At 34.4% G+C, this 14521-nt stretch overlaps 2 protein-coding genes across 4 annotated transcripts; one reads left to right on the forward strand and one right to left on the reverse strand.

The window, feature by feature from the left end:
* The first annotated feature begins 1912 nt into the window (after positions 1 to 1912).
* On the forward strand, positions 1913 to 6930 carry GH9C2 (glycosyl hydrolase 9C2). The gene is made up of 9 exons (XM_011102735.3): positions 1913 to 2447; positions 2534 to 2746; positions 2992 to 3192; positions 4398 to 4487; positions 4812 to 4976; positions 5157 to 5441; positions 5546 to 5894; positions 5982 to 6044; positions 6127 to 6930. Exons 1-9 carry the CDS (start codon positions 2232 to 2234, stop codon positions 6423 to 6425), a joined length of 1881 nt encoding a protein of 626 aa, XP_011101037.1. The 5' UTR covers positions 1913 to 2231; the 3' UTR covers positions 6426 to 6930.
* Positions 6931 to 7070: 140 nt separating this feature from the next.
* LOC105179138 (putative protein phosphatase 2C 8) lies at positions 7071 to 9551 on the reverse strand. 3 transcript variants are annotated; one of them, XR_849218.3, is made up of 4 exons: positions 8581 to 9542; positions 7968 to 8079; positions 7531 to 7867; positions 7071 to 7438 (listed from the first exon to the last, which is right to left on the reverse strand). XR_849218.3 is itself a non-coding variant. In XM_011102738.3 (3 exons), exons 1-3 carry the CDS (start codon positions 9283 to 9285, stop codon positions 7587 to 7589), a joined length of 1092 nt encoding a protein of 363 aa, XP_011101040.1. In that variant the 5' UTR covers positions 9286 to 9551; the 3' UTR covers positions 7071 to 7586. The 3 variants fall into 3 exon arrangements, 2 of the variants coding, with proteins under 2 accessions (XP_011101040.1, XP_011101038.1); XM_011102738.3 differs by having other exon boundaries at positions 7071 to 7867; positions 7968 to 8073; positions 8581 to 9551; XM_011102736.3 differs by having other exon boundaries at positions 7071 to 7867; positions 8581 to 9541.
* Between the last annotated feature and the right edge of the window lie 4970 nt (positions 9552 to 14521).

The following is a 14521-nucleotide window of genomic DNA, read 5'->3' on the forward strand; positions in this document are numbered from 1 at the left end:
TTATGAAATGATTTATTCAAAGCCAACGCGTGCAGTGTAATGATATTGTATCGTGATTTGATCAGAATATATTATTTATTAAATTTCAATTTAAAAATACTCTACGAGTATTATTTGTGTATTTCTTTTCTTGCAACTTCTCTTTTCTTTTACTTTTTCCTTTTTTTTTTTTTTGGTGAAGAAAATACTAAAACATTATATGAATTTAAGGGGAAAGAGAATAATTAGAGGAGCTTTGGGTTCCAAGGAGCATGTGAATATCCAGTATTTCCAGATCGACATTATAAACCACATTAATTAAACATTTAATTATAATAGGATATATGATTCTAAAAATATTAATATATTATCCTTAATGACAATCAATAATTAGTTGTAATAATGTGTTGCATTTTCTTAAGGCATGTTTCATTATGCTCTTAGTTCGTGCAAGTGATAGGAAATTAATTCAACTTCTTATTTATTTATTTTTTTTATAAAAATGATAATTACATAATTAAATTCATATTTGAATAAATTAATTAATTAAGCAATACACTGACTCGATTAATACAACTAAAATTTATAAAATAAATCACAACGCACTCGTGTAAAATGAAACAAATACCCACACATCCACTGTAACTTGAATCTCATACTTATTTGTAAGAGTACGTCATTGACCCACAAGTTAATTACAATTCTACCTTATCTTTTTAGCATCTTTCCTTTTGGTAATTTAATTTACTACAAGTAGATGTTGATAAAAAGTCGAGCTAACTATCATTTAAAAGTAAATGATAATTTAAGTGAAAAAAATAACAAATTACATGCATTAATGATATTTTTGTTATAAAAGACGACGAGAGTCCTTTTTTGAAGGTGAAAAATATCACATATCTAATAAAGATAAGATAATAAAACATTTTTAGCATTCATAATACTTTTAGGTCACGAGCTATTTGCAAAAATTAATACTTTTTAAAAGTGCTGAATTTTAGAAAAAGGTGAATAAGTTATTAAGATGTAAAAGTTTGGAGTATATGAAAGTAATAATCATAAGTAAAAAAAAAATAAAAATGATATACAAGTATTTGGTAAAAAATTAATACTACGGTCAGTGTTTTAAAAATTAGGTTTCGCATGATTACTATATGTCTTTTATTTAAATATCTAACTATACTATATATTAAGAAAAATTCAAATCAAATCAAGTTCAGATATATTTAAATTAATGATATGACAAATGAAATATAATTACAGTATGAGTGGTGTGTAATTAAAAAAAAGTTATAATCTGAATCAAACTAATGGCACAATAAATATAATAGAGTTGCTTAATAAAAAACCTTAACAAAGATGAAAATTTCGAAATAGAATGGGGGAGGGGTTGTGAAGTGAGAGGCTTTATTCCAACTTTATGGTGCAGATGAAATCCCTGAAAATCACAATCAAATTTCCCTCCACATTTGCAGCATTAACTTTGACCACATGATAATTCAATGATTTTGGGTGTCCTTACATCCACCTCATGCCCTCCTAATCAATATTCAACCCAACAAGCCCACATATCATTCAATCAAAACCCCAAGCCCATTTCCGACATTTCACAATGGGGGACAGACATAAAGAGACAGTCTCCGCCTCTGAACAACCTTTTTGACCCCAAACGCCATTTTTCTTCTTACTGCTTTTGGTAAAACTAACCTCAGAAACCCTGCAAGAAACTTGTCCCCCACCCCCACCCCCACCCCCTCAAAACCACATTAACATTAATTAATCACAATTAATTAAACTAATCCCATCCCTGATTATCAGTTCCTCCCACAAATTGCCACCTCAACTCGAATGTATGTAAGTACAAAGCCGACCCTTCCTAGCAAAAGCGCAGAACAAAAGCACATGCCTCTGCCCATTTTCATCCCCACCCCCCTCATAAAAGAATTTTTGCAAAAACAAAAAAACAGCATTTATTAATTTCTGCCCTTTCCCTGTACTATTGGCACTTCCTTCTTCTCTCCATATATACTGCCTTCAGCTTCAGCTCTCTCCATTCTCTCAATCCCCATTCTCTTTTGAAGGGCATTTCTCTTCTGTGGTGAGTTTATCAGAATTTTTCAGCTGATAAACCAAACTCCACTTTTTGAGCTATTATTGTCACATTTACAGCAGAAGAGATCTGTATATTGCATTTTAGCCTTGTGTTGTTGCAACCCTTTTGGTAATTTTAGTGTAAGAGGAGAAAGATTTCAATGGAGAAATTTGTGGGGCTCTGTTTTTCAATGGCTCCCCTGTTTTTGTTGCTTGGGTTTGTTGCTCCTATAGCATTGGCCGGCGGCCATGATTACGGCCAAGCTCTGAGTAAGAGCATTCTGTTCTTTGAAGCTCAGAGATCTGGTTACTTGCCCAGAAACCAGAGAGTTCAATGGAGGGGTAATTCTGGCCTCAGTGATGGAAAAATCAGTGGGGTATGTATATGTTGTGGTTCACACAATTTCTTCAACCACTTTCTTAAATGTTGCATTGGAGATATGACTGTGTTGTAACTCCGCAGGTGGATCTGGTCGGTGGTTACTACGATGCAGGGGACAATGTTAAGTTCGGGCTGCCGATGGCGTTCACCATAACCATGATGTCTTGGAGCATTCTCGAGTACGGCAGGCAGATGGGTGCGAGCGGTGAACTTGGGCATGCTCTTGATGCTGTTAAATGGGGCACTGATTATCTCATCAAAGCTCACCCAGAACCTTATGTCCTCTATGGAGAGGTAATCTCTCTCTCCACACTTCTCTCTCTCACACACAACACCACACACAGACTCAACCACTAATCTTGGTGTAATCTCTCAATTCTTTCTTCATGGGCTGATTCTACTTGTCATTTTCAGTATTTAAATATCATAATTCAAAACGAGTCTCAGCCGAAATTTCACCAGTTACTTGCACTATTTTTTTACTATATTTTATTACTTCTGGTTACTAACAAATTGATGTGATTCTTGTTGACAATTAGGTGGGAGATGGGAACACAGACCACTACTGCTGGCAAAGGCCCGAGGACATGACCACCTCAAGAGCTGCATACAAGATCGACCCCAGCCACCCTGGATCCGACCTCGCCGGCGAGACCGCCGCCGCCATGGCCGCCGCCTCCATCGTCTTCCGCCGCTACAACCCCTCCTACTCGGCGGAGCTCCTCAAACACGCCTACCAGGTATAATTAACTCTTCATTTTTGTCCTTGTTTTGGCATTTTCCCAGTGTGTGAGCTTCAGTGTAACTACCCACCTACTGAGGGGTGTGTGTTCCATGATTGGGGTTATCACTAGGCGCATTTTAGCGGGCGGTTGGGGATGCGTATGTTAGTGAAGCGGTTGTAGTAATTAGGCAGTTACGCTACGCTCAGCTTTTTGTCAGGTAGGTTGCTGTCGGTGTAATATAGCAGACTGGTCACCACCTTAATACCAATTCTGATTTAAAAAAAAAAACGAAAAAAGAAAAAAACCATGGAACAAAACAGTAGTGGCGCACTCTAGCAAACACTAACAAGAGAAAATATATATTATATATAATTAATACAAATTTAATATTTCCAGATGTCAACATCTTTATTACATTATAACAACATAATTTGGACTTATTATTATGAAATAAAATTATTCTTTTAATACCAATCATATGATATTAGCCATATAATTTATATTGTACTGATGTAGTATCATTCAAGTTATTTGGTCATTTCATACTTTATTCATATAAAAATAAATTACATAAATCATAAAAATCAAATCTCTAATTTCTAATTATATTTTGACAGCAACAAACTCTCGACCTTATAAAAGTAAAAATCTATACTATTTTGCAATTATTTCTTCAAATTCAAATACATCCTAAAGTAACTACAACGGTTGCACAATCTAGTGATACCCTTAATTATACTTATTTTTTTATTAATTAATCTTTTTTATTTATGGATATTTAGAACTAATTTATCTATTAATTAAATAAATATAATAAAATTTTAATTATACACACAAAGAATGTTTGAATCACAAGTTTAAAATAAAAATGACGAAACAATTTGGGCCGTTCAATATTTTTCCAATTTTAGAGAAGCATTAATGGGCTGGGGCGAAATATTTTGGCGCATAAAGAGATCATATTGTGTGGGGGCGACCTCTGCCGATTATCACGGGCATTGTCCACCGTCTATCCAATCTCAACCGTCTATCAGAAAATACATCAATGACCCCCTAGTAATTGTGGGGCAAATGCACGTGACACGTCTGTCGGTGGTGTTGTAGCCACCACACTTGAGATATCTTTTTTTCTTTTTACATGTCAAAAATTACCCTTACTCTCTTACCGTAATTACATATCTGCCGTCAACCTTTAAAAAGCCTTTCTCTGTTGTTTTCAGCTCTTCGATTTCGCGGACAAGTACAGGGGCAAATATGACAGTAGCATCACGATTGCACAGAAGTACTACCGATCTGTTAGTGGATACGCAGTATGTGATTCTAACCCTTCAATTAACATTAATGAAAATTTCCCATTTTTATTTTACCTTTAGACCGCGTTTGGATTCAAGGATTTGAAATTTGAAATTTCAGATTTTCGATAACAAATTTTTTGATCTTGTTTAGCCGATTATACTTTACTAAGGATTTTTCATATCATCGAATTCGTATTTTGCACTATATTTAGCGGCATAGTAATGAATTTTAAATTCATTTGACATGGTATTTTTTCAAATCCTTCAATGGGATGTAGAGATAAATATTATTACTAAATTTGCTGTATTTAATTTAATTTAATTATTTTGGTTGGGTAGGATGAATTGCTGTGGGCAGCTGCATGGTTATACAAGGCAACAAACAACCAGTACTACTTGAATTACCTAGGGAACAATGGTGATGCACTTGGAGGAACTGACTGGGCCATGACTGAATTTGGCTGGGATGTGAAGTATGCCGGTGTTCAGACCCTTGTCGCCAAGGTACATTTTGTGTTCTCTCGACTGTTCAAATCTTGTTACATCTTCTATTTCATTTAATATTATATATTCAAGAAAAATATTTTATAGACGTGATAATTCATTTGCCAAGTATGATATGAGATGCAATACGAATTTATAATAGAAGATCGCTCAATTGGCGTTGAATCTTTGTTATTGCAGTTCTTGATGGCAGGGAAAGGTGGTAGACACACACCAGTTTTTGAGAGGTACCAGGAGAAGGCTGAGTTCTTCATGTGTTCATGCCTAGGCAAGGGCAGCCGCAATGCCCAAAAGACGCCGGGCGGCCTCATTTTCAGGCAGAGATGGAACAACATGCAGTTTGTTACCAGTGCTTCATTCCTTGCAACAGTCTACTCTGATTATCTAATCTCTGCTGGCAAGCCCCTCAGGTGCCCATACGGCAATGTCTCACCTGCTGAGCTTCTTTCCTTTGCTAAATCTCAGGTGAAATTGCTAACTAATATCAGACAACATTTTCGATTGTTTCCTTCAATTTTATATGAATTTGTTCGAAGATAAACTAACTGGTTTTTTGTTTGGATTGTTAGGTTGATTACATCCTAGGAGATAATCCACGAGCCACGAGTTACATGGTGGGATACGGAAACAATTACCCAAGACAAGTGCACCACAGGGCTTCCTCTATCGTGTCGTATAAGGTGAACCCTTCGTTCGTTAGCTGCAGGGGAGGGTATGCCACTTGGTTTAGCAGAAAGGCAAGTGATCCAAATCTGCTTACCGGTGCAATCGTTGGTGGCCCTGATGCTTATGATAACTTTGCTGATCAAAGAGACAACTACGAGCAAACTGAGCCCGCCACTTACAACAATGCTCCGCTTCTCGGGATATTGGCAAGGCTTCATGCTGGTCACAGCGGCTACAATCAGCTCCTTCCAGGTTAGTTCAGTTTTTAAGCCATTTTTCGTGGTTTATTGAGCATTTTGTTTGGACGAATGAATGACATTTCGTTACAATGGATCTCAGTGGAGCTTCCTGCACTTAAACCGGTTGCTGGTAATCCAAAGCCAGTGGTAAAACGTGCTCCAGGTACCGTTACACTCCTTTAATTCTTGAATGAGAAAAATCTTGTTCTTTGTATGCATAATTGACACCAGAGCTTGTCTTGCAGCTTCATCTGCCAGCCCAGTTGCTATTACCCAGAAGTTGACAGCTTCATGGGTTCACAACGGAAAAACTTACTACCGATACTCAACGACAATCACCAACAAATCTTCCAAGAACTTGAAGAACTTAAAGCTTTACATATCAGAGCTCTATGGTCCTCTCTGGGGTCTGACAAAGTCCGGTAATTCTTACTTCTTCCCAGCATGGATCAACACTTTGGCTGCTGGAAAAAGCATCGAGTTCGTGTACATCCACTCATCCTCACCAGCTAAGGTCTCAGTATCAAACTACAATCTTGTCTAAAACAAGCAACATTAAGCTATTAATCAAACTTCACTCAGTTGCATTGGGTTGTGATCAAGAATTGTGCAGCTATACAAGACACGGTCCAGAACGTCTTTCTCTGTTTAAAACTTACTTTAAGTTTCAATTCCCAGTTGATTTGTGATCTGAGTAGGGATTTAAGAGGAAGTTAGAGTAAATAAGGTCGAGAAACGGAGGAAGAAAGGAGTGAAGAGACAGATTTAAAACAGGTGCTCATCCTCTTTCTTCTCTTCACCAGTTACAGAATAGGTTCTGTGAGTGATCGACAGTGAAAAGAGTGGGGAATGAGAAGTAGTGAACAAGATTCTTAACTACTTCTCAACAAAAGTGATGAGTCTTTTTTTTTTCGCTTATTTGTACTTTCATAGCAGGCTTGAGTTGAGTTTCTTTTATGTTTTGATGTTGTAATCTTTACAACATTTGTTTTCAAGGTGAATATAGTTTGTGCAAAAACCTCTCCTACTCCCTATGCTTTTCGGGTTCACTGGATTTGCTCTCTCTTTATGCTTCTGGATGTAAAGATGTCATGAAAAAACATTGCAACTTTAGGACAGGTTTGTTGGATGGGATCTTAAGGAAAGGTTTTATACACGTGTCATATATATGGTAAGTGCAACAACAATATAATTTGTAATACAAAATTCAATCTGAAATATCCAACAGGTTTCCCCTACATTTTAAATGCTCGATGCTAATGAACTACTAGACACCTACAAAGAAATGAATAACGAAAAGAACATCATACTCTTACTAGTTTGATATGTACAACAAGATTAAAATTTCCACACGGCTTCAAAACAAAGCAAATGCAAGTTTTCAAGTTGGCAGATTACTCTAATGCTTCGACTAGCTAACTCTTCTTCGTCGACAACTACAAAACTCGGCTTAACCAGGAACTTACACGGTCGTATCTCTCATGGAGCGCCTCTTAGTCAGACCCTAGACATAGCATCAAATATGACGACATACTGTCAAGTCTCAACAGTAAGAACCTGTCATTAATTACAACGACAAAACCGGTTAAAAACGCAATGAAACTAATGCAACCCAATGCATTTCTGTACGTCAGACCTTGCACTCTTACCAGTACTAACATAACAGAAATATAGATTAAACACGAAAAAGAAACCCGTTGCAGCTTCACTTCAGTTGTACAACAATGACACTGATATTATCTCTGCTTCCCTTGGCAATGGCTAGCTCAGCTAACGTCGCTGCTGCCTCCGAAGCACTGGTTTCCTCCGAAGACCCCCTCCTAATTTGGCCACTGAGACATTTTTTCACAACCTCACATGCAGTCTCATTGCTGACGACATCAAACAGACCATCGGTTGCTATTATCAGGAACTCATCAGACTCTGATCGCCTCACGACAGTTACCTCAGGCTTGCAACTTACATATGGTTTTAGATACCGATCACCTACCAAGTGCAATTAGTTTGTAGAATGATTTTTAACTAAAAAAGAAGGAACTTAGAACCAAAAAGTTAGACAAACAGACATTTTAGGCTATTTAATTACCTAGAGATCTTGAAGTAGCGAGCACTCCCTGGACACGCCAGCCGTTCCAATTTAAGATCTTTCCTCCGGCAGCTTCAATCCTCTCCTTCTCATCCTCTCTATCAGGCTGAGGCTATATGGAATCCAATAGTACAATTATGAACATACATGAATGATGATGGTAACCATGAAACAAACTATTTTGAATGTCTTAGCTATTAATATAGGACGAACGCACATTGATTTGAAATTCAGGATTCCAACTATAATTTTACAGTGGTAATGTTTGTGAATTTCACACACCATCTATAACAAACTCACGTATATTATATATTTTCTTACACAACTTTGAGGTGAGCCCAAAAAAAGAAAATGTAATAGAATGTAAAAGGTTTGAGATATTATTTAGGAGTTTGGATATCCTAAAATTTGTTATAATTGTAAATGAAAATTATAAAAATAGTTTTTAAAATTAATAATTATTTAAAAAATACTCCCCAAAAATCAGGTATTTATCGAACGATTATTAATTTTAAAAGAATAGGATCAAAATTGGACAGCCTATTCTAAATTAGGCTATCAATTATAATATTTTCAGTTTGGGTCCAACTTAAGAAAAGCAGAGACACGTCACCTTGTGATCTCTCGACAACGGCACCGCAACCCCACGTTGGCAGAGCACCGCCCTAGAGTCCCCGCAGTTCGCCACCACCACCTCCTCCTTTCCCACCAGCACCACCATAGCTGTAGACCCCATCATCCTCTCCTCCTCCACGGCCGCCGCCTCATCCCCACTCTTCTCTGTTTGATCAAGCTCCACATCCATATTCCAAAAACAGTCCTCCATCACCTTCTCCCAATCAAAATCTTTCTCCTCCGGTATCTTACTCGCCTTCTCTATATGCTTCTCAAGACAATTATGCATCTTCTCTCTGCATTTCTCCGCCACCTCCGCCCCACCGTGGCCATCATAGACCGCAAAAAAAGAGTACTTCCCCGCCAGCCACCCCGGCGGTGCCACCGTCACTGCATCCTCCATCGCTCTCCGCCGTCCCATCATCGCCACATGTCCGTAGACCAAGCCGCCGTTCTTGCCCTCTGACGAACCTTCTCCCCCACTAGGGCCGCCATCACTGTTTTCATGTATTCTGCCGCTGTCAGAAGACTCAGCTGACGAAGTTGAGGAATGCGGGTCGGAGGGCGACTTGTTGAAAGCCCTTTGGAGCTTTGATTTCGTGTCGGGTATAAAACCGTCCGATATCAGCCCTTCGAGCTTTCTCCGAAAAGCTCTACGCCTTCTCTTACCATGAGACTCGTTGGACTTGTCGGAACCCTCCATTATTCTATTAGCAGCAGCATCTCTTCCCAACGACTACTGAAAGTTGAGAAAAAACTCTTGAGATGTAAGAACGTCTGAGTTGAAGTTGACAGATGGGTATGAGCATTGCATATATATATATATATATATATATATATATACACATATAATACGTAGATATAGAGGGAGAGCTACGTGTCGATTCGTTCGGAAAAGGATGAAGACGTAGAGGGAGGGTAGGAAGACAGCGACACGTAGCGGATGGGGGGGCGTCGACGAGAGACGTATTTGTGAGGTTCTGTTTGGTGGAAGCACACAACTAATAGCGGGCGTCTGCCACTGAGCCTGGCGCTCGCGTGGTGGCGTTTTCGTTTTGGGAAAATAAGGTAACCTGACGATGCTGGTTGCAGGGATTCTATTTTTAGCATGAAAATGTATATGATGTGTGCTGCAACTTGTACGCATGTGGATGCCCAAATTCTAATTTATTTTGAATTAACTATATCTGAAATGCAAACTTGCACTTTTGGCCGCGTAATTACAATTTTAGGATAATAAAAGTTCTATATGCAAAAAATCCAAGTTGGGTAAAATGGCATAGATTCGAACCTTTCCGCAGTTTAAAATGGAGTTGGCGATATTAGATTTTAGTACTACTTTAAGGAGATTACCACAATATCAATAGTTAAAAGTAGTTACAATTATATATATAATCTATACTAATATATATATATATATGTATAAAAAAAAAGGTCACTTCTTACTTACAATTGACGCATGTGAAACAATAGCACCGGAATTTAAAATAGTAACTATATTTTTAAATGTTCATACCAATATGACTATTTATATATTTTAAATGGTTCACGACATTTTTTAACTATCAATATACTATCATATTTATTTATCACTTTCATATGTTAATCAATTGATTCTTTTTTAATCCTATATACATATATAATTTTATTTTTAAAATATATGTCGTATCTATTTGTTTATATATGCACACATACCGCTTCGATGACTAATAATATATTAAAAAAAAAAGATAAATATACCTACACTACATCGGACCAAATCAATTAGAGGCTTGGAGCTGATTAACGTAGGTGTTGGGAGACAGCGCGCCCCAAGATATCCCTAACAGCCTCCAATTTAAATAAAATGTTATGACATCATCATATGCGGTGGATGATCATGAGCTCGATGTTGATAAGAAAATTCCCATGCATACGTGTACCTCTTCTATTTCATGCACGTATGTACGGCTTTGGAGTTTGTGGCGAAGCCCCAAGCTAGCTAAATACTTGTAACTTCAGACTTTACCCACTTTCAAGGGCCAACCAAAAACAAAGCTCGGCCTTACGCCGCCGTGAAGGGCCGGATAGACGATGATTAATCCAATACCAACAAATTAACTGCATGCATGCAGATGAATTTCTATCCTTGATATCTGTGTAGAAATTTGATCATTTATATTATATTAATTGATTTGATTCGATCAAATTTAATTTGGATGAAAAAATTTTTTATTATTAATAAACCATTGCCTTTCTCTGACAACTGTCAAGTCTATCTTTGGCTCTTTGAATTCATAACCAGAATTATCCATATTATTTTGTTCTCTGCTCGTTCATCTGTACTCCATGGAGACGGAGAGAGATTTTGGCATTCATAGCTGTCCATTCTGTATAAAAATTATGTTATTGATTATTTTATTTATAAAGATTTCTATATACATTGTGTAGTTTTTCAGCACAATAAAAAAGAAGGGCAAATCCTAAATAAATATATTAATTGAAAACAATGTACTGAAAGAATAATCTTGTGATAAAGTTATAAAAAAATATTCATTTAACTCATGATATTACTATATCAAGAATAATTAATTTTATACTGACTCAATTCAAAAATGAATATCATCTCCCACTCTTAATTACAATATCTACATTATTTAGTGTTTTTGCATTTTAAACTTATAACTGAATTGATCGATGATGTCTTAGTGTAGTAGTTGTAGTTAAGATTGAAATTTTCATAAATAAGTTTAAAGTTATGGATTCGACTTCCGCTGAATGTGTGGGTATTTGTCCCACTAAATGCAATTTACTCCATATGTTAGGGCAAATGAGCAATTTATATTCTTGTGAAAAAAAAATAGTAATTTATCCCATTGTATTATTAGAAATAGAGCAATTACCACCCTAACGCGTTTTATGTACCACACGCGCCTTTTTCTATATATAATTTTTTATATACTAATATATACATATCTATTAATATATAAAAATATAAATAAATAATATTTTATTGGTTAAAAAATATACCAGATGCACGCGGAGCGCGTGGGGGGTATTTTGCTATATTTTTTACAACACAAGGGATAAGTTGCTATTTTATTTTTTACAGAGTAAATTACTCATTTCTCATAACACATGGGATAAATTGTATTTTTTTTATTTTTTTAATAATCAAAGACACAAATAATTTAGTAGTTGTTATATGGTTGTGATGAAGAATGAATCCATACGAGGATGAAGTCGATATCCATATCAAATCTGAACAAGACGACAACCGTTGGTGTCAAAATTGGAGATTTTGCTTAGAGCAGTCCACGAGATTTCTGGTGTTACGGGAAATGCATTTCGAAACTACAATTGTTGCACTGCCGTATGAGGTGGATGAGTTGAAATTTGGTGGAAACACCTCATATATGTATAGAGAATAATGCAAACAACCCTTTGTGATATTGCAAATAAGTAAATTACTCTCTTATAAAAAAAATGAATTGCGATTTATCTTTCTATATTTTTTAAAATACAACAATTTACCCCTCTATTATCTTTAAAATAAAGCGATTTACCTCCCTATATAAGAAGGTAAATTGATTCATTTTAAAAAGTATAGGAGGTAAATTGCTATAATTTTTTTATAGGGGGTAATGTGCTCATTTTCAATATCGCAAGAGGATAAATTGTTATTCAACCTATATATATATATATATATATATATATGAAGTGGGAATATTTTAATTCGGACTTGGTTTGGCTGAATCTCAATAAATTATATGACAAGTGCAATATATTTGTCGTGTGATTGGTATACAGTTCATAGAAAATGACCAATCACATACCAAGTATGATACACTTGTTATGTAATTGATATAACTCGTCCAAACTTGATCTGAGTAAAAAAATTTTCTATGGACTGTTGTTTTTGTCAACAGGATGAGGCAGTTGCCACCCACCCACTATAGATTTATACGGTGTATATTTGTAATTTCCTTCACTTAATTAATAAATTTTGTGATCCGTTGAGAAAATTCTTGTCCAATTCAATCGAATTGAGAACCAATAACAAGTAATCACGTTTGCCATATAGTTGATCATTCTACTTGAACAAAAGAGCAATCATATGACAAGTGTGCATCATTAATAGGTTTCAAATTAGCTAGGTTCAGTATGGGCTATAATTTCTTTATGATTACAAATAGGTATATATTTCTTTGCTACTGTGGCTAAAATATTTATTATGATTAAAAACATTTGCTTTGGCTCATCATTATAACAAAAACAGTTTTCAATGGATTATAAATAATAATATTTCATTTTTTAAATGTGGATATACTTAGATGTTAATCATTAGCATAAGTAATAGTATTTAAGTTAACTGTATTTTGCAATGAGACCTTGCTTGATTAATAAAATTGAGGTTTCATAACTTTTTTATCGTAAGTTCGAGTCTTGCGAATATAGATGTACATATATTTTATAGTAGTTTTTCTTTATCTCGTTTGAAAGTACTAGCATAGAACTCTAGTGCACGGTTATATACATACATATATTGGGCTATAAAGGAATTTTACATGAAATAAAACTTTTATTTTTAATATGTAAGATATAGTCACTATGTTTGGTTTCATGTTTGAGTATTTTCGCAGACAAGATAAAATACACTAATTATTTATTTTTGTATTTTTTACACCTTATTTGTGTATTGTTTTATTTTTCAACTTTCTCTATATATATAATATAAAAGAGAGATCATTTAACAATAAATAGTGTTTTTTATCTCTTAAAAATACAACATTAAACATACAATATTTATATATACATATTTATATATAAAAATATATATAAAAGAGAGATGATATTGACAATGAACAGTGATTTTTGTCTCCCCAAATTCTAACATCATACATACACCACTTATTTTAAAATATTTTAAATTATCTCAAAACACAAATCCAAACACTATGAATAGTTTTGATTTAATATATTTTAATTATTATTGAGAATAATATTTTCCCACATATATATATATATATATCTACTTACCAAAATTTGTGTTTATATGAGGATTAATTTCAAATAATTATGATATATTTTAAATATATAGATCTTCTTTGTTCATAAGCGGTACACGACAACTGGATGTGATGTTTTATACATAATTAAATGTTTTATTGATGGATTGATTATTAGTGATGTGAGAGTGGAGAAAAAAACATAAAAGTGCAAGTTTGATGGGCATTTAGTAAATTCGTTAAATCATTGAAATTATTATTATGAACAAGTTTTATTGAATTAACGTAATGAATTAAAAGATTAAATTTAAATATTCAGAAGATGGTGTTACAACAAGGTTCTATATTCTAATTATTAAGTTTGTATATAGCGTTAATTACACTTAAATTCATCTAAAAATATGAAATTACACCTTCTCTTAAAAACTTCCAAAATTATACTTACGCTTTCTAAAAAAATTATCATTTACACCTAACCCCATTTCATTAGAATTTAGATGAAAAATACTGACATCATGAATAAAAATTATATAAATTTACCACTAGTTTAACATTCATATATAATAATTCTATACTTATAAATAAAAAATGTAATAACATTAACATCATTTCATTTATATATATATATTCTTAATATAAAAATATACATTAAAATGTTAAATGAAAAATAAAATTAAAAATTTATATAAATTTGTTTGCTTATATTAACATTTCATGTCCAATTCCATACGAAAGAAAGAGGTTGAGTGTAAATGAAAATTTTTTAGAGAGAGTAGAAGTGTAATTTTAATTTTTTTTTAAAAAATATAATTTTGTGTTTTAAGAAAAAATCTGAGTGTAATTAACGGTTGAATATATTGAAGATGTGATGCATTTCATAATAATAATAATAATAATAATAAATAATAATTGGCAGACAGGACAGGTGTTGCTGCCCGCGGCTTGATCTCC

The sequence above is a fragment of the Sesamum indicum genome, linkage group LG6 (assembly GCF_026168435.1).
Source record: "Sesamum indicum cultivar Baizhima isolate 11 linkage group LG6, ASM2616843v1, whole genome shotgun sequence".
Taxonomy (NCBI): Eukaryota; Viridiplantae; Streptophyta; class Magnoliopsida; order Lamiales; family Pedaliaceae; genus Sesamum; species Sesamum indicum.